Below are 26,609 nucleotides of genomic sequence, written 5' to 3'. Positions count from 1 at the left end.
TTTTGTCAGCCGGTTCCATCACAAAAGTCATATTTTTCAGTCGGTTCTGTTACAAAAAGTCATTGACAGTAACCACTAACCAGTAATGCTAACCGGTTCGCTGACCTCGTGAAATTCCGTGAGCCGGTTCTCTAGAACCGGTGCGAACCGGCTGAATCCCACCACTGGTTATATTCGGGTTGATTTGTAATTTGTCACATCGCTTCAGTTCAAGCCGAAGGGAATCCTGAAAATTTAGAATACTATACTTTCCCCACCACAAATTTTCGGATACGTTTTTATTCTGTTGAGACACGCGAGGTCAAATCATTGTTCCATTTTCTCTGTTTATTTATCAACAGTCACCTACTATTAATAAAAAAGTGAAAGGCAACGCAGATAAAGTATCATAGCCTAACTTATTCAGACCTATATGCGATAATACTTAATTCTGACTTTATCAATCTCGGTATCTCCCTACTTCGACGTGAATGCGTGTGCCGGAACTTATTCATAGAGGATTGGGGAAAATTCAGTAAAATGAAAGTTGTTTTATATTATTCAGTATTTGCTTAATATAATATTTGTAATCTATCATTCATTGCTATGTCTTCTGAAAATGAAAAATGAAGTAAACCTACGTCACTACGATGTCACATCCACTGCTCTGTGTAATTCAAAATATTATGCTCATCCAATCGTGGGGCGTACATACAAAAAATGATAAACTCCGAATTATGATCGGGCAATGCGTGATATTAAATTCCCATTTTCAAATTACTTTCGGTTTTTTGTTTTCTAGCTGATTCGGTTTCTGTTGCGTCTCCAAGAAAGAAGTGTTCCCAGTAGCATATTTTGAGAAAACTTGAAATAAAATGCGTTTTTTTTTATAATTGCATATAGGCACAATTATAACCAACCCCTTGTTTTCAAAGTTTGTTAAATTGTTAACGTTGAAGAAAAAATATTTCGTTACTATTACCGCCATCAAGTTTGAATGAATTCAATGGGAACATTTCTTCATTTTCCGTGTCGTGATGTGTAGTCTAAAATCATTGTCTATGTCTGTTACAATACACACTGATATTCACGTCCGATCACGCTTGATTAATAGATAAACTATATTCATAAACAAAACCTAGTTATGGGCCATAGTTGCTGATAACGAAAGTAAAACAAGGGTCAAATCTGGCAACGGAATTGCAGATAGAAATTCATGGTTTTCGTCATGACCGACGAACGGAATGAAAGTAACGTTTTTGAAGAACGGGGTTTCGGATTATCTTTTACTTCATTCGTATAGTTAGTAAGATATACCCTATGTTGCAAAATATAACATACAATCACGAACACAGTTTTATTGTTTCTGATAGATTTGTAAACTGAATAGATGATTTAACATCAGTTGGGGTTAGCCGAGTATAGAATTTCAATATATATCCTGGGGGAGAGAAAAGCCGATAAGACGTCGTAATCATACGCGAAGTTTCACGACTTTTTCCGGGTTAAAAGTCTATGTCGAGTTTAGCAATAGCTCGCTGTGTACTATTCACGGCTCTGCGCTGGTGCATTCGTACGAGGGCAATGTTAGGATGCCGTAAGATTTGAAATGACTGTTAAATTACTGAACAGTTAATAAATATTAAGGAACTGTATGTTAGGCAGTTACGCGGTGTGCATTTGTATATTTCTGTTTGTATGTGTGCGTGTGTGTGTATCTTAACAAAAAAAGGTTTGACGGTTAATGTGACGTTTAAAGATCAGGAGACAATAGTGTATTTGTGTGTGTATATGTTCGATTAGAATTGAAGAATTAAATTTCGGAGCCTTTTGCCTATGTGTGTTTCTGTGTGAAGTGTGATTCAGTACGTATATATATGTACTGTATTTGGAAATCGGAGAACGGGTATTTGTGTATATATGTGTGTGAGTAAGCTTAAAGAATTGATCATCAGTGAGTCGTTGGCATTTGGGTGTGCACGTGTTTCACCATGTATGTCGTGTGTTGAGTGTGATTTAGTAAGTAGCTGTATAGGTAGATCAGCAGGGTGTGAGTAGTATTGTGTGTGTGTGTGTGTGTGTGACTATAATTGAATATTTGTTCCAAAGAGATTCGTACAGCATTTGTATGTATGTGTGTTTCATTAATGTATGTCAATAATAAAAAATAACCGTGCATGTGCCATTTTTGTGTTTGTGTAGGTATGTTAAGAATGATGAATCAAAATAATCTGAATCAAAAACGCGCCATTTGAATAGCTCTAATTTTACCCAATATTATTATTTTCTAGAAATGTCTTTAACCATTTCATATTTTTTATTTCATAAACGCTGTGAATTTTTCATTGCGAATAAAATTGTAATATTTTCCCTCGAGCATAACCCTAAATGTGAAATATTTGGATATTTTGTTACAAAATTCAAATATTTATTATTTTATCAGACAATATTAATCTTTAAAGGGCAAACGTTCGTTTTAATTCAAATTATATTATTGTATTCTTAAAATTACGTGTATAGCCCACGTGTGTGACGCGAATCGATTTAGCAATATTAGGTTTACTCGATGGTTTTGATGCTTTACTAAGTCAGTTCATTACAGTACTATTAGAGATAATCAGTAAAATTATTGCATCTTAGTGTAATTTAACAGTGTGACGGTTGTTCTTCAACTGCTCTTTACTTTATTTTGATTACATTATAAATCGTGTTATTTTTATTCGAGTGGCAGCAAAGCATACGAAATTTGAAGTCAAATAGGTGGTTAGAATTCCACAAGGTTTCAAAACTTAAAAATTAATATTGAAGTATAATATTAGGCCCAATGTGCGAAGTAGGCATGTGGATTGTTTTGCTAAATTATTGTTGTTGTGTTAAAGTTTCATTTCTCCGCAAATTTCCCAATAAATTTAAAATTTTCTGTATTTAAAATGTCGCTGGATGATATTGCTTTGATATTTTGTTTTGAAGTTTTTGCTAGTCCTATGGGCACGATATGTCCCCAAAAATTGCTGTTTTTTTAATCCACGACATCTGTATTGCATCCTAAAATGACATCTGGTGCTATTCCTCAATCGTTAGTCCGAAATTTTGCTGACAATGTGGTATTCATTTGACCTCTATGGTGGCCCATCGTTGTCACGTGTAAAATTTAAAAAAAAAATGAAAAAATAAAATGAAAAAGCGAAAATAAAAAAATAGTTGTGAAAAAACATGAAAATAATTGAAAAAATAAAAATAAAAATAAATTTAAATTAAAAAAAAAATTGAAAAATAAAACAAACAAAAAAATTAAAAAAAAAATTAAAATTAAAAAAAAAAAAAAAAAATTTGAAAAAAAAATTGGATAAAAAGAAAATAAAAAGGTTGACAACGATGGTCCGCCTCGTGGCCCATCGTTGTCACGCGTTTTTATTTTTAGAAAATTTGATGCTGCTTGGGACCAACGTTGTCAGACTTAATCCTACACGCACAAATGTGTTTCTAACTCACTACTGATTTTCATGACCAATATCCAATAAATTCAACATGAAAATGTTCTACAAATTCTCCATGCTACAAGTTCAACCACAAGCAATATATTTATAATAAGGATAAGAGAATATAGAATTGGATATGAAAATTTGTTTTTACGTGTAGAAGGTAATTTAATTGGAAAATGCTGCTTAACTGCTCAGACACTCGTGCGATGCCGGTACGGTATCGTCTGACCGTACCGGTACCCATGCAATCACTCGTGAAAGAATGGGAGATGATGAGTGATTGTATGGCTACCGGTACGGTCAGACGCAAAGCGACTATAACCGACTACCGGTATTTGGTAAGACGGTACGGTACCGGCATCGCGAGTGTCCAGACAACTGAGTAGTTAAGCAGCATTCTCCAATTAAATTACCTTATACACGTAAAAACAAATTTTACGAATTTTCGTATTCAATTCTATATTCTCTTGTCATTATTATAAATATATTACTTCTTGTTGAACTTGTAGCATGGAGAATTTATAGAACATTTTCATATTGAATATTGCTCAAGAAAATCAGTAGTGAGTTTGAAACCCAGGGAACACATTTGTGCGCGTAGGATTATGCCTGACAACGTTGGTCCCAAGCAGAAGCAAATTTTCTAAAAATAAAAACGCGTGACAACGATGGGCCACGAGGCGGACCATCGTTGTCAACCTTTTTATTTTCTTTTTATTTAATTTTTTTTTTTTAATTTTTTTTTTTTTAATTTTTTTTTTTTTTTTTTTTTTCGTTTTTATTTATTTATTTTTTTTTTAATTTTAATTTTTTTTTTTTCATTTTTTTTTTAATTATTTTTATGTTTTTTTACAAAAAAAATTTTATTATCGGTTTTTTATTTTATTTTTTATTTTTATTTTCAATTTTAAGCGTGACAACGATGGGCCACCATAGACCTCCCTGTCCTTCTATTTCAGCATTGCTCTATTGTTAACGAAATAATGGCCATTTTTGTCAGTGTGCATGGTGTGTTGTACGGAATTAATGTCGTGGGGTAGTATTTCGAACAAAATATTTTGTGTACTCATATGAAGTTTCGAAATTTCAACAATTTTCACGTATTTACTAACAGTGTTTTATGATACAGATATACTGATAAAGCATGATTGAGAATTAACAAACTGCGCTTGTTAAAACGTAACTTTAAAGATAATGACGTATACGAGATGCACGTATATATAATAAATGATTAATTTTGATGACAAATATAAAAAAACGTTTATTAAAATCACACCACCGCCATATCATGATTACGGTTATATTTTGATTGGCAAATTCATGGCAAATATGCAAGCGCAAGAAGCGAAAGGGACAAGACCTCTTGAGTCAACGGGGAATTGGAATAGTGTTAAAAAAGCCCGAAGTGTTTAACTGCATTGTATCGTTATACTTGGTTTTATATCAATACGATTACGAAGTATTTTATGTTGATTTTACGGATTATCAACAGCGTTTATTAATTATTATCTAAATAAAACAAATTCAACCTCGGTATAACTAGATTTTCTGTAGAAAATTGGTGCACTAGTGTTTGCGCTACGATAATAGATATTGTTATGTTGAAAATTATCAAAGCTCGGGATTTATTATATTATTACAATAAAGGTACGCCACTTACTTTGCAAAGTATCAACACTTGCATTGTGTGCGTTGGTACCCGAAGTATGTGGACCAGGATGGCGGATACTGGAACGTAGTATGTGTACCAGGTCAGGGTTAGGCCATAATTTCAGGTACAAATACTACGGGAGTCACTTGGCTAGTCTCCGAACTCGTAATAAAACTAAAATAAGGAAAATTGGAATAAAATTATGGCCTAACCCTAACCTGGTACACGTACTACGTTCCGGTGTCCGCCATCTTGGTCCACATACTTCAAAAGTATCCGTGCGTTTATTTATGTCTACATGACTTTTTATAGGAATACAAGCCTATATGTTAGTTTCGGCTAATTTTAAAGCGAAAGTACCTCATTGCAATACTTCAAGAAAACGGCTGTATAATGAGAATATAGACTGAAAAATTATGTTAAAATTATCGCATATGCCCGCATTGTACTTCAGCTGTTCAAATGATGATTACTAAGACATCGTCCATTACAGGCAAATGCATTACGTGGTCATAACCGTGTGTAACTTGCTAGACGTTAAATTTTTACCTTGTATCGTTAGTTGCTGCTTGCTATATTAAAATAGGCTGTATGACTCGTTCGAAACAATATGCGACATCGCTTCCGCGTTCTTACAGCCAGTCGGTGCAGTAGTTTGAATAGCTTAGTGATTATTTAGCTGAGATAAGTGAATACGAAGAATGTGAATTGACTTTTTTTTTTTGTGGTAAATTTGTGATTTGTTTAATTGGCTTTTATAGCTAGTTATTGTAAAAGTTTAGCAATAGTGAATTTTTTTGTCGTATTATACCGGTACTAGTCGTTTAAATACAGGCATATAAGGCTGTCAACTTATCATTATACCAAATGTGATATGGCAATACCATGACATACAGACGTCGATAATGCGTCAATAAAAAGGACAGGGGTGATTGTTTTATGTATTGTTAGTAGGATCGGTCGTTTTTTGTAGGGAGCTTGTTTTCTAATTATCTGACATAGATCAGATTTTGATAATTGTTAGATTTATAATTGTATGAGAGATATATCTTTATATTTTGACGAGCTATGACGCAAAGAATGGTTATAACAAAAACGATTTTGAATAATCGCTGGTCTGCATCTAACTCTACAAGAATACGAAATAAGGAGGCCTTTTAAAATTTGATATTTTTGGTATGAAATTGGGCGCTCCAGAAGTGTGTGTATACCAATATGGAGGTAACTAATTTTGTTAGCCTACTTTACATCAAGTTGTGTAAACGGACTGAAACCTATGGGCAGGGGGTATATTCACTTGTCTAAAACAGACAGTCCCCGAACTCGTTTTAGAACTAAAATAAGGAAAATCGGAATACAATTATGGCCTTGTACATACACTACGGGAGTACCCGAAATTGTTGTGGTGGGTTCAGCCGCCATATAATGCTGGCGTCGTGTTTTAGTCTCACACCCCTTGCCCAACACATCATCCACATTGCGTAATAATGCCAGTAAATTTACATCAAAACCATCAGCTTATTGTCTTAAAATTAGCATAGTAGATCCCTATGTAGAAGTATATTGCTTTTTCATCATATAGTTTACATTAAGGTACATATCAGACTTGATAGTGTCATTTTATGTCAAATTAGTCGAATTTCAGTTTTAGAAATTCAAGTTCAAATTTGTTGTATTGAAATAACATTTAGAGCTCTTAGGTTAAAAATTCAATTTTAATCAATAGCTCGGAAATAAACATTCAATCTTCAAGTTTTCCAACTTTCGACATCAGTTGTTAGGTTTAATATTGAATTTCAGGCTAAATTTCAGTCACGTTTGAGACTTGAGTGCGAAAAGTCCCGACAATTGGAATGCAAGACAAATTAGTCGTGATATGTTGAATATTTTTAATAGTTAACGATAATTTTTTTATTTTTAAGATCAATTAAAAATCATAAATTAATACAGAGGATTTCAGACTTTTCCAAGTCACGACATATTCACAAATGTGACTTCATTAACAATGAATTATAATAAATGTAAATTTAATTAATGCGATAGGCGAACTTGTTACTGTGCGCATAAATGATTATAAAGCGGCTGAATGTTTTATTTTGTACGGCGTGACTAACATTTTTCTTTGTTCATAATCCTCAAACGACTTGGTCGCTCTTTTACTTTAAATTTCTGATCATTTTACGTACTTTTCAAATATTGTATTTCTTAGGTATTAACGATAACAAGTCAATATTTTCAAGAATTGGGCGAATATTTCGCGACGCACTCGAAATTATTTCCAGACCCAGATTGTTTATAAAATGAATAGACGTCTGATAAATGAGTTCATTCATTGTAAATTTGTAAGACAGCTTTATTTTTTGAAATCAAAGCTACCAGAAAAACTAATTACTTAAATCTTCGAAGTTAGCTTCATGAAGCCGACGTAACTCGATTAAATAGCTTATATCGTGTTTGGAAGCGTTACAATTTTTCAACAATGATGGGGATTTATGTTTTGAACATAGTTTTGGGGTGTCCTGTTGTTACCCGACTAATAATTTTACGATCTGTTTCCTTTGATTATGTTTATCTTATATTAAGCTTTGGACAAGTTAGTTTAGGTTTGGTCATCGCCCCATACCTTCTAACTCATCCTAACTTAACCTTAACTAAACACAATGAAAGAAAACAGCTTAGAAATTGAGTTGTAAGACATTTTGTGTCCTATTTCTTTCGGTCATCCAAGCAACTTGTATTTAAAGTATCAGAAACTAAACTGCGTGAAATGGTCACAAATCCCGTAAAAATATATTTGCACGAAAGCGACTCAATAAATACAAGGAATACAAAACTTCAGAACCGAATCGTTTCAAACGATTGCATTTTATCGCCACTGTTGTTATTTTGAGAACTGTCAGTTGAAGTGGGCGCGGCGCGTTGGCCTATAGTGGTTGAAAGGGTGGACAGGGTTTTTGGACAATGAACCAAAAATTTTGCCCACCTGGACTGGCGGGCCATGTGAGTGTGACTTAAAGTTACATTTCATGAACGATATTTACAGTATTACAAAAGCAAACGTGGAAAACAATGAGCATCGTGACAAAACTGAATTTAATCGCAATTTCAACAAATTCCTTGAGCTATATTTTTTGCTTAAACATCAAAATTGGTTTTAGTTTGGTTGTGGCAGAATCAGGGGGAATGGGCCTTCCGGCCTCAACTGGCCGGATTTGGCCTGCGAGCCGTACGTTACCCATATTAGGGTTAGAGCGTTGAATTAAACAATGTTGGCAAGGCAGGTTACAGATGTCACCAAGCTCCATATACACCGCCTCGCCCATCTAATAAATTTGGTCGGAATTTATTGGTATTACGATTATTTAGTTATATAAAACGTTTGCAAATTGCTACGTATTCTTCCGAATAACATGTTTTGTTCCGTCGTCATTCATCTTTCGAAAGTTTAAGATTTACGCACAATACCTACGCAATTACGTCACGCTAAAATGAAAATATTAGTCTGCTAATCAATATCAGGTAGTTACTTCACTGTTAAAATTAAACGTAAAATAATTTTTCTGTAAGTATACTTGATGGAAATGTTTTTTGAACTGTACTATTGTAAAATCAATCAATTAACAATTTTTAAATAGATCCGCGTATTGCTAAATATACCAGGCTTTATAGCATTTGAGTAAGCATGAATAACATTTTCGATAATTGAATGTGAGACAGCGTGCGATATAATATTTAAGAAACTTAATTACAAAAAATACGGTTATATAAATTAAAATGAGAAAGTTTTTTGGTGGGATGCGAAGAATTGAGTTAAAATTTGCCGAATATGTTGGGGCTTGAGTAGCGAGCCTAAAAACTGAGGAAATAAAATGACTTCTATGATCTTTTGTTGTATAGATTCAACGTTCTAGAAATGTAATGGCTGTTTTACTTTATAAAACTAAAAAACGACTATTACCAATTGTTCGATAATTTTATCTGTACCAATTTTCCAATTGATTGTGACGTTGACGTAATATCACAGTTTATATAACACATTCTTTTTAATAGTGTTAGGATTTTAGGCGTGTTGTACCTTACACACGATCTTGTGAGTAATCAATAATATATTGACATCTACAGGATAGTTTGAACTTGAAATGCCAATGTTGATAGTTTAAGGTTATTTCGTTATTCAAGATTGAGGAGGTTGAAAGGATTAATGGAATCTATGAAATAGAGAAATCGCGATACCTGTATTTTCAAGTCTAAGACATACTATATCCGGATCCGGAGATACGATAATTTGATTACAATTGGGCATGCGATTATAGCTGCGTCTCAAAAAATGTTGTTCCCTACTTGCCACATTTTAGCACAGTTGTCCTATTTTGCTACAGTTTCCACATTCCCACATTCCAGGTTTAAATATATATATATTGTGGCGCAAGTAGTTTCAGTAAGCACATGAAGTGAAAATCAGACTGTGTTAGGGGCTTATTATACTCTGGCAGAAGGTTAGAGTATTCAGATAAAGTCAGATTCACGTAACTCGTACGGTAACCCAGGTTCCAGAGTGTTTTGAAGTTTTCAACCCAAAACAACAATAGGTACAAATGACTGATTGGCGCACAGAGCCTGGTAAAAATGTAAGAAGACTTCTTAAAAAATCTATTTTTTATTGATTTAAACAGATCGTATCTGATATGGTCAGAATGTATTCTCATTCACAATCGAAACCCGGATCAGGTGCAACTGGCGAAGTGAGTATAATTTGTGACGTCATAATTGAATCTATTTGTCATGTGATTGAAGGCAAACTATATTCAATCCGAGTTTTTAATCCGGAGGTTGAATTTTATTCTTCTAACCTTTTCAATGTGTCCAGTTTGGAAACAGCAGCGAATACTGGCGGTCATTCTTCAGTACATTCAAAGTGTTAGGTAGAAGTCTCTAAACCCCGGGTCGCGAGTCAAGTCGAGTCCCAAGTCATCTGAGTTTTGAGTCCCAATCACTGATTTAAATCTTTCTGACTGTTAGAGAATGACGAATCGGATTTAGACGACTTGAATCATTTCGAGTCCTGGATGATTGGCCAACCCAAGTCGAGTCAATAATTACGTCATTTTGACTCATTCTGAGTAAGCGCGTATGTAGTGGCTTAAAGCTAACTCTGGTAAAACTTTTGTTTTAATTTTTTTTATGTCATTTATTTTAGGGTCGAAGATGGCCTCCTGTGGCTACACCAAGCGCTGGGAACAAACCACCACCTATGACTCCAAAACCTAAACCTTTTTTAGGCAATCAGCAGGGTGGTAGACCAAGTACCGCTCCCAGGCCATTTCACAGTAATGAAAACACGCCGTCATCAGATGGAAATATTCCTCAGTGGAAACTAGACCTACAGAAACGTAAAGGGTCGGGTCCTAGTATCACCGACGAAGCCCCTAAACAAGAAAATGGCTGGAAGAAGAATTCATATGGAAACGAAAACGTAAGCCACGCAGGACAGGAAAACAAACCACAATGGAAAATTGATTTAGAACGCACCAAACCTGGCAACGACAAGCCAAAACCGCCATCTTGGAAACCACCGGGAGCTACTTCTACACCTAAGCCAACTTCATCTTGGCTTAATCGGAACCAAGAATCGAATAACGAGGAATCCAACATAAGCAAGCCAAATCCACCTTGGGGGAAGCCATCTTCAAATCCACCAAATAGGCCTAATTTGCCCAACAAGGGCCCACCCCCTTTTAAACCTCCAGTTACCAACAAACCTAAACCTACGACCCCGTGGAGCGAAAGAAATAAATTTACAAATAGCAATAATGCTGAGACAGATTTTCCTCCCCCACCGCCCCCTCAGGACGAATCCCCTCGTAATTCTTTCGCAGACTCAAACACTCTCGCAGCGAGGAGAGCAACTCCCCAAAATAAATCATTTTCTTATAACACAATGCCGCCTAAACCAACCATCGAAAAATCTTCAGGTTCTTTTGGGAGTTCAACATCACCCAAAACAGCAAGGAAAGAATATGTCCCTCCAGGTAAGTTTGGTATTCGACAAGTTTTTTCGGCGCTCCCGAAGTATGTGCACTAAGGCGCACAACCTGAACCCTAACCTGGTACACATACCATGTTCTTCAGGTTGTGCGCCATCTTGATGCACATACTTCGAGAGCTCCGTTTTCTCAACAGTCTATTAAAAATATACCGACGTTTTTGTTTTCCAACTTGATTTTCTCGGATTTGGGAGCTGAAGTATGCAAATTTGTTTCAACTTGTAGTCGTTTGTAAATTTTCTCTAATATGGAAAATATACAACAGGTTATATTGCGAAGTTAGCCTAATGACGCTCTAAATTTGTGAAATTTCATTTCTTGTGTTAGAAATTGAACTGAAAAAGATTAGGGTTTTTTAAAACATGACGGCTCTCAAACCACACAAATAATGGTTGCTTGTGTAATGCATTCTTTTGAGGGTACACTGAAAACCTCCCGCGAAATAAATGTCAAATATTTGGAAAATTTTTTCATCTTGTCAGCCCATAATTTTCTTGTACAGAGCGGTCATATCTGATTAATGTTTTAAATTGTTTTTAGTTCCGGACTCTCCAAAGCACCGTGTGTCATCTTTTCTTCACACAAAGCCAGCACCACCGAAACCACCTGGCTCAATGAATTACCCAGGCAAGTATAGGATAAACAAGGGTTGTGCAATGCACAAAAAACTTCGGGTCGACATTGATTTTGATTCTCGCCAGGGTTAAAAAAATTCGATTTTCGACCAACATAATTTTGAGTACCAAAACTTTGACGTTTGCAATTTATTTTTTATTTTAGCTAAATATTTCGATTCCTACTCCTCGAATACGAGCGTTAAATGTCTTCTATATAACTTTCTACAACGAGAACGGGTTCGCTAATGGTACACCATCTCAGAACGGGTTCGCGCGAATCGTTGTAGATACCATGGATTTACCTATGTATAGAGCAAAACTTGAGAGCTCGAAACCTTGCTTTGAGGAAGCCTGTATGGTAATAATGTCCTATAATGAAAAAAAACATTACGATAATCCATCAAAACCTTCATATTAATAGGTTATCTCAATCTCCTATCACCTTTATCTATTGTGATATAAATAATGATGAGTCGGTTACAATGGGTATTTTTTGAACAACGCATCAGACTCATTTCCGTTGCTGAGTTGAGTTGCTCATATAGAAGATGTGCTTTGTTGTCACTGCTTATTCTTAACCGTATGTCTATATGAGTCGTCGCGTCTTCATTTTGCTGTCTATTTAATAGTGATAATCTTTGACTTTTTTGTCATGCTACTTTTGTTCTGAAAAAGGTTATAGACAAGCAGACCCAATAGTGTCAAATTCTACCATGTGTCTGAAGTGTCAGATTATTTTAATTTCCATTTGCTTCTTTGTATACTCATTATTATTGTACCCGTGGGGAGATTTTACATGGTTTCTACCAGAGATTTTATTAAACCAACATTGCCAATACAGTCTAACGTACTAAACAAAATAAAACACGTCCATCGTGTCTTAAATATTTTACATAACCCTGTAGCTAGACTGCACGTCTATTACTTAATATAATAACCAGCCATATTCAACAGCATGAATGTAATGCATTCGGCTGTTCACAATTACGTCAATCGTTTTTGCTATATATTATACCAATCCCTGTTCTAGTAATTTTAATTTTACAATTTTCATACTTACTTGCCCTTATATACTTAGAATTTATATATTTTTTCAATTCAGAGCCTCCACCGTCCAGTCCGACGCCACCGCCGCCTCCAACGAATGCAAAACCAAAAAGGTCAAGCGGTCCGCCAATAAAGCTTCCTTTACCAAGAGATATATTCTCAAGACCGCCACCAATAAAGACGTCCAAACCTCCTCATGTCGTTCTACCCAATAAAGGTAAGTACTCACTCATCTAGCTACCGGAAGCCATGTAACTGGAGTTCTCATTAGGGGGTATGTTTTCCCCTTGGGTTTGAAGCATGAAATCCACCTTTTGCCTTCCTACCATTAGAAAAAGATCACCGCTTCCAATTCATGGTTGTATGCTGCTGTTGCCCACATAATATATTGCAGTATTATCGAGATTCTGTTGTGTTATAGATATTATATTACTTCGTTTGTTTCATATGACTTAGCATTTTCTATCGCTTCAATTGTAGTTATGTGAACATGAACACAATCGATTTTATATTCCACAATTAAATTCCCTCTCCCAAAACCCGTTTTGCCATCAGTCAAATGGTTACGGGGTCGTATCCTCCATCCCATAATTTGAATTTTTTTAAATGCGTGTTATAACCTCTGCTTAGAACAAGGAAGGTCGTCTCACGGTCAAGAACATCACGGTTCTGAGGTCAAAACTACATTATTTGTGCGTCATCGCATAAACACAATTTAACACCAACAGACGTTCAAGCGTTTTTAGGATATCTTCAATATGTTATGTCTTTTAGTTAGTGCTGATTGATAATAACTCAAGGTGTTTGTAAAATTGAAATTATAGAAAAAAAATTTGAGCTGTAAATGTTTAAATTTTCCAAGGGTTATACCAGAGAACCCCTGCTATGTAAGTATTTAGATTCTGGCAGAATTTTTACATGTTCCTCATTTATCAGGTAAAAGAAAGTCAAGTCCTTTACCACCACCGCCCATGTCATCACGGCCTTTGCCGTCACCTGTGCCTGCTGGTTTCCCGGCTCCACCTCCACCAACTGGCTCAAGAGATTTTCCGTCGAATTCGGGACCAAGCCTTCCCGCTCGTCCAATGCTAGATTTACCATCGAGGCCACTACCTCCACCCAATGCAAGTAAGAGACTGTAGGAAAGAAATTTAATGTTAACTTCAACAGAGCAATGCTCAAATATATTGACACGAGAGTGAGATGACTAATATGGCCACCTGAATGTCATATGAAATGTAAAATAATTTTACCGAATGTCAAGTAAAGGTGTACCTGCGAATTATGAAAGAAAAGAAAACCTAAGGGCGAATAAACGAACCTTGCAAGACTCTGTGATAAAATTAAATATATATAGGCTAACTGTTTTTGAGTACAGAATATTTTAAACTGCTGGTATTCTTTTTGGTGAAAGCGTCTACAGCCAACAACAGTTTAGCTTGAAGTTTAGCCCATAGGTCATCTCCATGTTCAATAATGCTTTAATTACTTGTTTAATTAGACTAACAACAACAATTAAGCTTTCCACTTCGTGACAATATTTTGCTTACTTAAATAACCAATAATAGCAAATTAAAACATTTCCTATATTCAACTGTTACAAATTACAGATATGAGAGCGTCACCTCTCCCTGCACCACCACCGGAACCCATACAAGATGAAGTTTACGATGATCCAAACCAGGGTCCACCTTTACCACCACCACTGTCTATGTCTGGAGCTCCACCACTGCCACCCGGATTCAGGCCACCTATTACTTCAAATCCACCTCCGCTATTGAAGAAAGAATCGTCAGGATTAATGTGAGTATTTTGATGTTATCTGTCCGGGTGTCTCAATAAATTTGTGTCACATTTGCATCACATTGCCGTCACTTGTTTCTCGTACATCACACTTGTCTCAGTTGCACAGCATTTGTCTCATACTTGAACCATTTGTACCGCAACTAGTCCAATTTCTACCACATTTGTTCCACTCTTATTTTTTATTTTATTAGTATTGTTCCACTTGTAATATTGATTGAAGTTGTATGAATCCTACTTTATATGCTTACCTCAACCATTTGTCCTGGATTTTATATCTATCCTAACGAAGGTACAACTGGAACTAGTGGTATAAGTGTGGTACAGGCGGGAAAAGTGTGGCACAAGTAATTTTTGAGACACCGTTCTGCCTTACTTTGTATTACATTTCACATCGGTTTCAGTATTTCCAAAGTATTCATTTTTTTGTTTATTGGTCGATGTCAAAAATCCCATCCGGGTAAATTCAGTGTTCACCCTTTTATTCATTATCGCAGACCTACTTGGAATGATGAAGAAGAAGCAATTTATGACGAAACTCCGGACGAACCTCCACCGCCCGCTCTACCTCCAGGTAACAATAAAGCACCAGTTCGTTCACAATTGTGAACAGTAATGGCGGTTACCGACGGGCCATCCTGTACTTTGCTGTATTTTAGGAGTATTTCTGCTATTTGTCTTGTGCAAACAAATTTGATCATTTCAAAGTCACCATTCTGTCTCAAATTATGCAGCAGCAACTCTCAAGCACTGACCCCTCATTTTGGCCTCTGGTTAATAATCATTCTCCGGGCGCTTTGAGATTCTTGCAGCTAAACTGACAGACCTTCAAATACATATTGACAGCTGAGCTATTCAATTTATACCTTAATTACCACAAAAACAAGTTTAAAACCAAACTTTAAAATATATCTTAGGGAAAGTTCTTTTTTGTGGCAAACAACCTAACTACTTGGTACTTAAGTCTTGTTGACACTCGGTTTATATTCTTTTTTACAACTTACTGTACAATTTCAGCTGGATTCCCAATGCCTGGAAGTCAACAAATACCAGCGGTATGTATGTGTGCCCACATTATAGCTTATTACTTATCGATTTTAATCGGTAAGTATGTTGATAGGTATTTGTCTGTTTGTATGTCTGTTAGATGCACGCGATATCTCACGAAAGCGAGATTGAATCTGCTCCAGATTTTGCATGTGCATTCATCTTATCTCGGACCAGAAGCCTATTGATTTTGGGCGAATTATGTCGTATAATTAGCGAGTTATCAATTAATTAGTGATGGGACACAAGGTGTCACTATGGAGTAAGAGCGCTGTTTTGGGGGATCCCCTAACTTTCGATCGATAAGTCTTCGGTCTCTGACCGATATTCTCGTATTATTCTTAATATTTAAAATATTTCATGTTTTATTGATATTTATTTTGAAGAGTATTTGGTTGTATTAATGTTGTAAATGGTCACAAATTATTCAACTTTCCAAATTCAGGAAGCGTTTACGTTCTTTAGTACGAATCTTTGTACCTTGGATATACGACTTGATTATATTACCATTATTAAATTATGACGAAGAATTTTTTTTAAATATGGGAACACTTAATTAATGCGATACGTCGGCATATTTTTGTACATAGACTATACTTAGACATACATACCTGAATGAATGTTTAGTGATATACCCAGTGATACTACTCTCTCAACATTTGAATCTTTTTTTGGCAAGTTGTAAACGCGGACAAAAATTTAGTATTTTTTTATGAAATTCATCTCACGTATCTACGTATAAGTTGAGTACCATTTTTCAATGCAATGTTAGCGTCTTTTTTTCCAAAAACTTGGGTTCCAACCCTACAAGACATAGCCGTCGAATTAACTATATATAATTCTGTAAATTTATATCATTAAGTATTCCATCAATGTTTTTTTCATCTTAGGACGATGGTGAGGATATGTACGAAGATTTAGACGAATATATGAAATTGAAATTACAAAAAGAAGAACAAAAAAGAAGATCGGCTAATGGGAGGTAAAGTAATACTAATTATCTTCAAAAACAAAGGGACCGATAATGACAACTTCTGAAAACGGGTATTATCTCGCGTATTGTCTGCCCGTTTTCATGTTCGTACCATTTGCGGTCTAGTGTGGTTTCGTACCTCAGGTACTTCTAGTGGGCGTAGCATAACGATTTTTGCATATGTCAATCCCAACCTCCACCTGACTCACGTCACTACGTAACGTAATAAAGACTTTCAAATTATACGAACTGTCATCCAAGACGCGCAGACAATCACCCGAAATCGAACAAGCTATCTCTCTCGTTTTCTTGTCGCAACGATTTGGATGGCGCAGTCATTGGGGGGGGGGGGGGGGGTGGGTGGTTTAGGATTAACATATGCAAAAATTGTTAGGCTACGCCCACTGGCAGTACTTGAAATACAAAACTACACACACCATTTTTTTCTGTATCCGAACTTTTCTGCATGTCCCCTTTTCTTTCCAGTATTACTTCAAACGATGCAAAAGAGAAAAAAGAAAAAGAAAGGAAGAAAAAAGAAGCGGAAAAGAAAGAAAAGGAGATCAGGAAAAAATTCAAAGTATGAATATATTACAAAATCATATTACTCTATTGTAAGCTGACAAATTTTATGATTAATTATAAGGAATCGATTCAATTCAAATGTTTGTACATGAGGATGTTTGAAGCCATTGGGAGGCTAGTGTTTTAAATACCCTTCGAATTCTATGTGACCCGGTATTTCACCCAAAATTTTATTTTAAGTAGTGGGAACACTTTTATATGTCATTCGGTACACTTTTGTGTCTATATATTCTAGCATTATCCTTGTATATTAACTCCTGTGTAACCCGATATTTCACCTAAAACTTGGTTTAATTATTGGGTTTTTGTATGACATTCGGGACACTCTGATGTCCAAATATTTTAGCATTGTCCTCGTATACTTACTTCCAATTAAAACTTAACAGATTGAAGGCGATATCGTACCTGAAGGCTACGGCGTCGTGAAAGTAAATTGCAAAGGTTCTGGGAAAAATCTCGGAGTGACTGCGGGAGAAAATATTGACGTCATCAGGATGGAAAACAACTCAAAGGGAAAATGGCTGATAAGAAACGCACAAGGGGATTGTGAGTGTCAAATTTATGGAATTGTTCGAATATCTGAAAGATGGGCTGTATAATGGGTACTCCGGTAGTATGTGTACCAGGTTAGGGTTAGGCCATAATTTTGTTCCGATTTTTCTTACGTTAGTTTTATTACGAGTTCGGGGCTGTCTGTGTTAGCCAAGTGCATATATCCCCTGCCCATAGGTTTCAGTCTCTTTACACAACTTGGTGTGAAGGAGGCAAATAAAATTAGCTACCTTCAATTTGGTACACACACTTCTGAAGTGCCGTTTAATGTACCAATTGTTTCCCGAGTCCTGCAGCGACCGATATTACATCCCAAATTAGGCTAGTTTTTATAAGTCCCCGACAACATACGTAATAATTATTTGAACATTTGGCTAGAATCTAACTTACTTTGCAGCGACCACCAAAAAAACCTTCACCAGAATTGTTTCTTGGTATTTCACACCTCTCCATTTATTTCTTTAGGCAAGAATCCACTGATATTTGAAGAGTTACTATGTTTGATGAACCGACCAAAATCTTGATTAATATTACACTTTATGTGAGGTGGTGGGCATGACGTTTGTGAACACTCCCCCAAAATTCCCCCCCCCCCCCATTTTCAGGTGTGGCATCATACTGTAATTCTCGACGTGAATAAAAATGTATTTGTATATTCAGAAAGTGGCTCATATGCCTGTGAAGATGATCAGTCAAATGATACCAATATAATTAGATAGCTGGGTGTCGTTAACGGCTTTAAATCACCATTTTAACCAAAAATAAATAACAAAAAAAACTTATTTCAAAAACCTTTTTAAGATGGATACGTCGATTCGGACAAAGTAACAATCAATATTGACCAATTGCGTAATCAATTCGGCGTTGGAAGTCGCGCTCCTTCGGGTATGGTCGGAGGGCCACCTGTACCTGCCATTATACCTACCATGGACGATGACGACGAAGTCATATACGATACGACTGGTAAGTTTTGTCGGTGCTACTACAGCGTGGAGTCCACCACGCCATTACGTGACTACAACTCTAACTTAAGCTAGAGGAATACAGTTGCATTTTCCATCCTTAACCGCTTAAACCCTGTAAGCCGGTTTTCGAATGTCTTGAAAATTGACTAATTCGAGTGTGTATATTGTGTGAAAGCAGATTTGAAATATATACCAAATTTTTTTTTAAAAATAACCAATTTGCAATCAACACTATATTTAGAGATTATGAATACCTTTCTATTGGCACTTTCACATTGATATTACTTTGGGCCATTCAAATTTCATAGGCAAATATGTTCATATTATTCTGTAGTCTTCTGTGTTATTCTGCGTCGCTAAGACAACGTGACGTCACCAACAACGTAATGCATAATTCTATATATTTTATCTGACCATAAATACTCAATTTGTACATATTCCGTTAATTAATTAAATAGATAACATGTTCTGGGTGACGTTGTGAACCGCATATTGCACCGGAGTAAGCGACATATGGCGGTAGATCCAACGCTATAGTAGTATTGATTTGTTTTTGACCTGGTATGCTATGGAAGTCAAGTATATATATGTAAACCCAAGCAAGTTTCTAACACTCGGAACAATGCAACAACTGTCCTACGAACGTTAGGTTTTTGTCTAATTTCGATTTTGTTATGATGAAAAGTCCACTGAAATGTTTCTACCGAAGTGCCAAGATGTATGATAAAAACTGAAAACCAGTATTGTGCCAAAACATTTGCTTTTACGTAGTACCATAGTCCCTTCTTTCTGTCTACTTTCTACTTTAGACTCGTATGTGTCCGTTGCCACAATGATGCTTGAATGAGATAGTATTATAAAGATGAATAAGAAAAGCATAATCCTTTTTCACGTAATATTATCATCATTTGCTTTTTAGTTAGATCCAGTATTTAGAATTAAATTGAAATTATTTTTTTTCAGCTGATGAAGATGTATATGAAGAATTATAAAGTTTTTGGGTGATCCGGAAAGAAACGACTTCCTTTTCAGTATAGATTGTTTAAAACTGATTTTATATTCTTCAATCAACTGAACTATTTTGAATTGGTAAATTACTCAAGTTGTGAAAAACTTGCTGTAGGCCATTCAAACATATTAATATTATAAAGCTTTCTTCAATGTGCAATCGCAAAATAATTATATATGCTTCTAAACTTCAAATGGAATCGCGAAGAATCCAGCTATAGACTTCAGTTTTAAATCTGCGTCGATTGTTTATTACTTAGCATAAGCCATCGAACTTCAAGTCAGTTTTCGATATGTGTGTCGGAAACAATGTCTTATGTACTTAAGATAAATATTGCGGACCGATCCTGTAATGATTCACAGATACTACCGTTCTTTATACCAGGAAGATTGCAAATGAGCAATAATGCCTACAGAATAACACTTTAATTGGAACGAAAATTATTTAAAAAAGAAACATAGGTGGACTGATTCCAAAAATTGACACACACACACAATAAAAGAAATAGATTAGACCAGATAAAACTTCGATAAGCAACTGAGATAGGCTGAAATAAAATACCTAAATTGAATTATTGAAATTGAATACCTAAATTAAATTCATTATGTGATTACTCATTTCTATCTAGTAATATAATTTTCACCATAAAGGCTTTTTAGATCGGGTTTTCCCTTGAATATGCAGGGATGTTATGCGGTGATTTTTTTTATTTCGTTTCTTTTACTTCTATTACGCTTACGTTGATATTTCGTTATTATATTTTAAAATTGTATACTGATATGAATGCGGCATTGACCGTACGCATACAAGACACAATTTTACACTAAAGTTTCTTGAAATTTGTATGCCTTTATCCACTCAATTATGAAATATCCAATAGCAGATTGTTTAAACTGTTTTTCTAATTTTTATTTCGTTCATTAATTTATTTCGTGTGTAATATTTGCAATATTCTAGCAGAATATTTAAGTGTTAAGATGTTCGGTAAAAGTGGAAATCTAGAATTTCCAGAATGTTATGGTAAAATGAATATAAATCAAGTAAGAGGTTATGAAAACAAAACAATATTTATGTTTATATTTGAAAGGTGGTGTTCTAATCAATTTTAAGTTTTAAACAACCAATATATTGTTATATTTTTTTAACGATTTAATCGTCCTAACGATTATTACGAAATTCGACTGTTATCAGGTCTCGATTTGTTTGTTTCTCCGCGCGAATATTTCATCGAGATTTTAATATATATAAAAAATTACTGTAAAGAAGCAGCCACTATTTACTAATATACGTAGGAATGAATAACTTATTCAACAATACCTGTTCGGTTCCGCTTGTCCGCTTTTTCATTCAAATATTTGTTGCCGTTAAAATATATACAATTTCAGTCACTTTTTCAGTCATTTTTATTTTTAGTGTATGCTTGCCTATAACATGGACCTGAATGCACATTAAAGTGGAGAAGTTTTTCCTAAAAGTGTTGCAGGCACCACTGATATGCTAGGAGAAGATTGATCTATGTTATTAGTATTCAAATGTGAGTTGATACTGAGCATTCCTTCCCGTATTTATTTCCCAGCTTATTAGTGAAAAATAAAACGAAAGAATCTTTAAAAAGACAAGAGGGAGAAAGAGAAAACGTATTTACCCGTGACTATATTAAATTGGAAGAAACTAAATATTGTTCAAATTTTATTATTTATCGTTCTATGCATTTTCTCTGTACTAAGTAAAGTTATTAATATTATTATCATTGAATTTGAATGATGTGTTGTTGATGAGTTATTGTATTTGTTTTAATTAAGAGCTAAATATAAAAATAAAATTTGTATGTCGAACTCTTGGGCCGTTCGTAACGTTATCAGCCAGGGAAAATACTTTATTAATCGAAAGATGTGTAAAATAGAACGAGGCACAACATTTTTGAAGACCTTCATCGCACTCGCTTAATCAACCAGTATGTCACATGTGTCAGGAACTCAGACTCATAGTTCTACAGTAAGATAGATGCTACTGATATCAGGGTAGAGAACGACTCCGTAGTCAGAGCCTTATCCGTGAGAATGTTATCGTTTACGTTTACAGTTTTAATGTTAGATTATTGCAATGCATCAGTATCTTAGCGCTAAAATATATGTTTTTGCAATAATATTGAAATAACCTCAACGGTAAATCATAGAAACCGTGAACAAGTCTCTCTTTTTCTTTGCATAAAAAGTGCATCGTTTACTTTTTGAGTACATACGGTATGTTCAGCCAATGATATATATCCTAATGGGTTCGCCTAGCCAGAGTTTCATTCCTTCAGTCAATACGCTTGTCATAGATTGTTTCATGATTACCTTCATTGGTTTGCAAATTCGATTACTGTATTTGTTTATGGTTGGGTTTTGAGAGAGAAGGATATGCTAGCTTTCCGATTCCCGTAAACACTGATCAATCGAGTTTTCCAACATCCCAGTTCATCTGGACGTATTGTCAGCAAATATTATTTTCTAAACCTGGTAAATAAAAAAGAACTTCGATTTTCCGCATAATTGGGTCGTCTCATCTTATCTTTCCCGGGATAAAAATAAAATGTCAAATCGTCTCGACGGTTTGGCGCATCGTGCTAAGTGTTAGGAATACGCCCGCCACCGCACCTCTGATTACCCTGCGTGGGTTTGCAGGTTTCGAATCCCATGCGGGGTAAATTATGTGCGAGAGGATAACTGAACTTCTCGCCGTAGGGTTGTTCACTTAACCGCTGGTCGGTTACGGCTTCCTCTACCATTAAGTTCATGTGTCTGAAAACAAATAACTGTCTGCTATCTAACCGCTAACCCGACATGCACTGGACAAGAGGTCATGGTTTGTCATATTAATAAACGGTATTATCGGTTTTCCTTCCCCCGGGATATGTGAATCCTATTAGACTGAGTAGATTTGCATTAGCGGTTAACTTATTCCATACTCAACATGGAATGATAACTAAACGGAAGGCCGTCTATGCTATATAATTAAGCCGTCTATCGGCTCTCTTCTTCCCGGGATAAATATGAAAATCGTAAACCATCCCAACTATCGCACATTGATACCCCTCATTTTCCCACATTTCTCTACTGGCCACGCGGGCTCGCTAAAGAGTCAAAAAATTATACACGTGATATCTTTTTCTGGCTAATCTTCCCTTTCTGTGAATTTCTACTCGTACGTGCGTTTTCGTTTCGTGTCTAAGCAGACTTAAAGTGAGTAAATATGGTTATTTTACGTAGGAATTGTGTGATTTAATGTTTGAATGCGTTAAAGATGATACTTGCCTCGTTGTCGCGTTGAAGTTAGCTTCTAAAGCAAATATTTTACTCTGAAACGGTGCTTGTCATACAGCCATGCCACCAACAGCCATCCGTACTTTCAAACTGCGACACCATTAAACACTGTTTGGAAGGTAAGCGTTTTTATTCAACGATCGAGAATGGTGTCCTGCCGTAGTGATTGCCAAAAACACTTCTCTAAACCTCCATCACTGCAACAGCTGGTTAACAGAAATCTGTATTGACTGATTGACGCAGATTGGCAGAAGGAGCCGTAGCAAACTCTGAAACTGCACAGAAGTAACAGCTCAGTGTGATTGGTTTTGCCACTTATGATGAAAATGAATATCACCATCTTTCGACTGAATATTGTGATGTTTTCATAAATATCTGAAGTGGCTTCGAATTTTGTTATTGAATTGTTTTTAAGTAAAATCTCAACGGAACAAGGTGATATCCTATGTTTGCCAAATCACATTTATAGTGCAACAAATTGACTTTGACTATACCTTAGTTGCATCAGAAATAATTTTGACTTTTTCAGTCATCTTATTGACCTTTTGGCAATGGCGTTCCTTATGATGTTACAGATGGAAAGTGGTCTCTGTTCGATAAAATTACCAGCCGATTCTACTTCGCTTCCGGGGCTGTTTTCGTCTGTCAAGCACCATAAAGCCCAACTGCTCTGCTCCAAATTGTGCTAGAAGGCATTTTGCAATGTCAAATCGGTGTGTCGCTATAGTCAAAGGAAAAAATGGTGCAACGTTGTGTTTGTGGCCAGATTCAATGTGAAAGATAGTTCGTTCTCTAAATTTCACAATATATTCGGACAACTTGACCATCCGTCTCAGTTTTAGCCCATATAACAGGCGACTTATTCGATTCGGTACAACAATACGTCTAAAATTGTTTGCGGTCTGTTGACCTAACCTAAGTTGTCCTAGCCTAAGATACACATAATCAAAGAAAACATCAGAAAATTAATGGTGGGGTAGTAAGAGACAAGTACCCACATGTTGCTCATTTCTGCATTTGTTTATTCTGATGTTATTGCGAAGAGTTGTAAATCAATTTTGAATTATTTTCCAGAATGCGTTACGTGGCCGCGTATCTTTTGGCAGCTCTTGGTGGAAATACCTCCCCAAAAAAGAGTGACATCAAAGATATTCTGAGCAGCGTCGGAATTGACGTTGATGATGAAAAACTAGGACTTGTGATGAAAGAATTAGAAGGAAAAAATCTGGAAGAACTGATCGCAGCAGGTATGTAGATGATTTGTCAGTAGGGTTGAGGTGAATTTCTATGCATCTATTCAGTCCTGAGTTGCGCAAATTCATTATTGGTACCTATGTTTTGTCAACAGAGTTTATGCAGTCAGACAGTAATAGCTTTCATTCCCTTTATACAACTTGATGTAAAGTAGGCGAACAAAATTGGTTACCTTCATATTGGTACACATACGGCAGTACGGTACTTCTGGAAGCCATAAGAATACCATTTCAGGGTGAAGGGAGACTCGAAAAAAACCAATACTGGTTTGAGCAGTGGCACTCCTTTTTAACAACACATTTTTATAGAATGCCACAGTTGTTTGCCAATGAAGAAAAACATATCACCATCTTTCGACTGATTAAGAAATGCTGATTTTATAATTTCTGAGGCAGACACAGGCAAATAAAATTAAAAATGCAGTATTTGCAAACTATGACAAATGGCAAGCACTATACTTGGTTTTTGTTAAATTTCGAACTGAATATCAGGTTCAGTTTTGAAAATCGAACATGAATTATTTTGCGTCTATCTCAATTGAAAATAAAGTCATGTACAGCTTTTATTTTTACATCTGTATGAGATTAAAATTTTTATTCTGTTACTTGTAAGTACAGATTCTTGCACTGTTCGCGCGCATTGAAACTTGAAAGATCTCACGTTTGTTCCCTTTTTTATTTGCAGGAAATGAAAAGTTGGCAAGTGTGCCATCTGGTGGTGGTGGTGCTGTAGCAGCATCTGGTGGTGGAGGCGGCGGTGCCGCTGAAGGTACGTCATCTTACATTTCTACATAATTTTTTTATTGATATATCCGAAAAGTATTTGTAGTAACTAATAACTGCTACCTCAACGCTATTGGTGGCTATTTGGAGTGTAATTGCCTATTAGGGATTTATGATTTAAATGCCCTGGAGTCTTAGAATGATAGCCAAAAGTTATTTGTAAATGGCAAGTTTTGAGTTGGTTTCCCAATTGTGAAAGATTTTGACCAGGTTTCCGTCCCTCTTGGACAGTGATGCGATTGGCTTCATATGATAGATTCAAATAAATATATAGAAATGTTTTTTGGATTTTATTTGTCCATTAGGGTGTAAAGATGTTATAATACAGGGGTGTGCGACAGACTGCCTGTCAAGCCATTTAGTGTGGTACTTGTCAACACTCAGACATTTTTTTTGAAAAAATCCTGATCCGACAGTTTATGTTTGAAAAAATCCTGATCCAACAGTTTGTTTGAAAAGGATTTCACATGGATAAAAATAAATAATGTTTTTTTGCTCTTGTCGCTGTGTTTATCTTTTGCCTGATGCATTCATTACTGTAACAGTCTGGAAGGCCCAGCGACAGGCCAATAGCTGCATTTTCTTCTCTTGCCTTTCCGCTGAATTTTACGCCAGCTAGATTTTACGGCCAGCTAGATGTCTGAAGTTGGCGAAAAATGTTGCACACCCCTGCTATGATATGTCCTGGTTTTTATATATATTGTATTTAAAATTGTAAAGATACTCTATTATGGCCAAGTTGCCACATCCTCCTTGACTTACCCAGCATGTGTCGATCTCACAAACACTTGCTGTATTTACCTGGAGGTACATTGAACACCTGGCTCTATAACGCTTACCACTAGCCATTACTATTCAGTGTGTGGCCTGCGTGGACGTAAAGCCACAGATATCATAAAATGAAACATGGGTGCTGGAAATTGCACTAAATAGCACAGCCTGGGCAAAAATATTAATGTGATAACGAGATGGGCATTATCGGACACAAAGTGGATGGCTCATTTTGTTATGTTGTCGTTCTTGTTAGTATTCCTCTTGTTGTTGTGAAAAAATCTCTTTTCTCTTTAGTTACTGACCAATTGCTTAAAAATTTTCAGTGGTTGAAGTTAAAGAATGTTTTTTTGCTAGAAGGCTATTACTTTTAATTATTTAGAGAATTTATGTAAGCTTAATGGAATTCGTTTTTTGTTCGCGGTGACGTCATAGAATCAAAAAAATTGCGCACCTGATGCAAGGCTAAGTCGTGAATACTCGGATTGCTCAAGTATCTTTTGTTCGAACTATCTCGTTCTTCCTAGGTGGTGTGTCTTTTTGTCAATTAACTTATGCACCAGATAGAACCATCACCAAAATTCTTTTAATTTCCCATTGGTTTTGCAGAAGAGAAAAAGGAAGAAAAGAAAGAAGAATCTGAAGAGGAATCCGATGATGACATGGGATTCGGTCTCTTTGATTAACCATTGTTTCATCATAATTTGTTTGCAATAATGCAAAATATACACTAAAAACAAGAA

At 35.7% G+C, this 26,609-nt stretch overlaps 2 protein-coding genes across 3 annotated transcripts in view; both read left to right on the top strand.

Moving 5' to 3' along the window:
* The window catches only part of LOC120334982 (uncharacterized), a 31,678-nt gene extending 10,089 nt beyond the window's left edge, over window positions 1-21,589 (top strand). For both annotated transcript variants that reach the window (XM_039402499.2, XM_078112499.1), the window contains exons 2-14: window positions 9,786-9,854; window positions 10,310-11,141; window positions 11,697-11,783; window positions 12,876-13,037; window positions 13,757-13,948; window positions 14,431-14,623; window positions 15,121-15,197; window positions 15,641-15,678; window positions 16,561-16,652; window positions 17,130-17,223; window positions 17,615-17,774; window positions 18,582-18,743; window positions 19,709-21,589. In XM_039402499.2, the coding sequence (XP_039258433.2) occupies window positions 9,786-9,854; window positions 10,310-11,141; window positions 11,697-11,783; window positions 12,876-13,037; window positions 13,757-13,948; window positions 14,431-14,623; window positions 15,121-15,197; window positions 15,641-15,678; window positions 16,561-16,652; window positions 17,130-17,223; window positions 17,615-17,774; window positions 18,582-18,743; window positions 19,709-19,737 (2,187 nt within the window). In that variant the 3' untranslated portion in view covers window positions 19,738-21,589. The remainder of the gene's footprint in view (window positions 1-9,785; window positions 9,855-10,309; window positions 11,142-11,696; window positions 11,784-12,875; window positions 13,038-13,756; window positions 13,949-14,430; window positions 14,624-15,120; window positions 15,198-15,640; window positions 15,679-16,560; window positions 16,653-17,129; window positions 17,224-17,614; window positions 17,775-18,581; window positions 18,744-19,708) is intronic.
* A 1,249-nt stretch (window positions 21,590-22,838) lies between these two features.
* Window positions 22,839-26,609, top strand: LOC120335008 (large ribosomal subunit protein P2-like). Its single transcript, XM_039402518.2, has 4 exons — window positions 22,839-22,978; window positions 24,134-24,306; window positions 24,998-25,081; window positions 26,476-26,609. Exons 2-4 carry the CDS (start codon window positions 24,135-24,137, stop codon window positions 26,550-26,552), a joined length of 333 nt encoding a protein of 110 aa, XP_039258452.2. The 5' UTR covers window positions 22,839-22,978; window position 24,134; the 3' UTR covers window positions 26,553-26,609.

Source organism: Styela clava, chromosome 1 (assembly GCF_964204865.1).
Source record: "Styela clava chromosome 1, kaStyClav1.hap1.2, whole genome shotgun sequence".
Classification (NCBI taxonomy): Eukaryota; Metazoa; Chordata; class Ascidiacea; order Stolidobranchia; family Styelidae; genus Styela; species Styela clava.
Note: the sequence above shows the minus strand (reverse complement) of the source record. Positions and strands in the feature narration are given on the sequence as shown.

Excerpts from the sequence above, each read along its gene's own strand:
- LOC120335008 (XM_039402518.2), top strand. The coding sequence starts at position 24,135 with ATGCGTTACGTGGCCGCGTATCTTTTGGCAGCTCTTGGTGGAAATACC. Across the intron at positions 24,307-24,997 it reads GGAAGAACTGATCGCAGCAG|GAAATGAAAAGTTGGCAAGT; the intron begins GTATGTAGATGA and ends TTTTATTTGCAG. Across the intron at positions 25,082-26,475 it reads AGGCGGCGGTGCCGCTGAAG|AAGAGAAAAAGGAAGAAAAG; the intron begins GTACGTCATCTT and ends TTGGTTTTGCAG.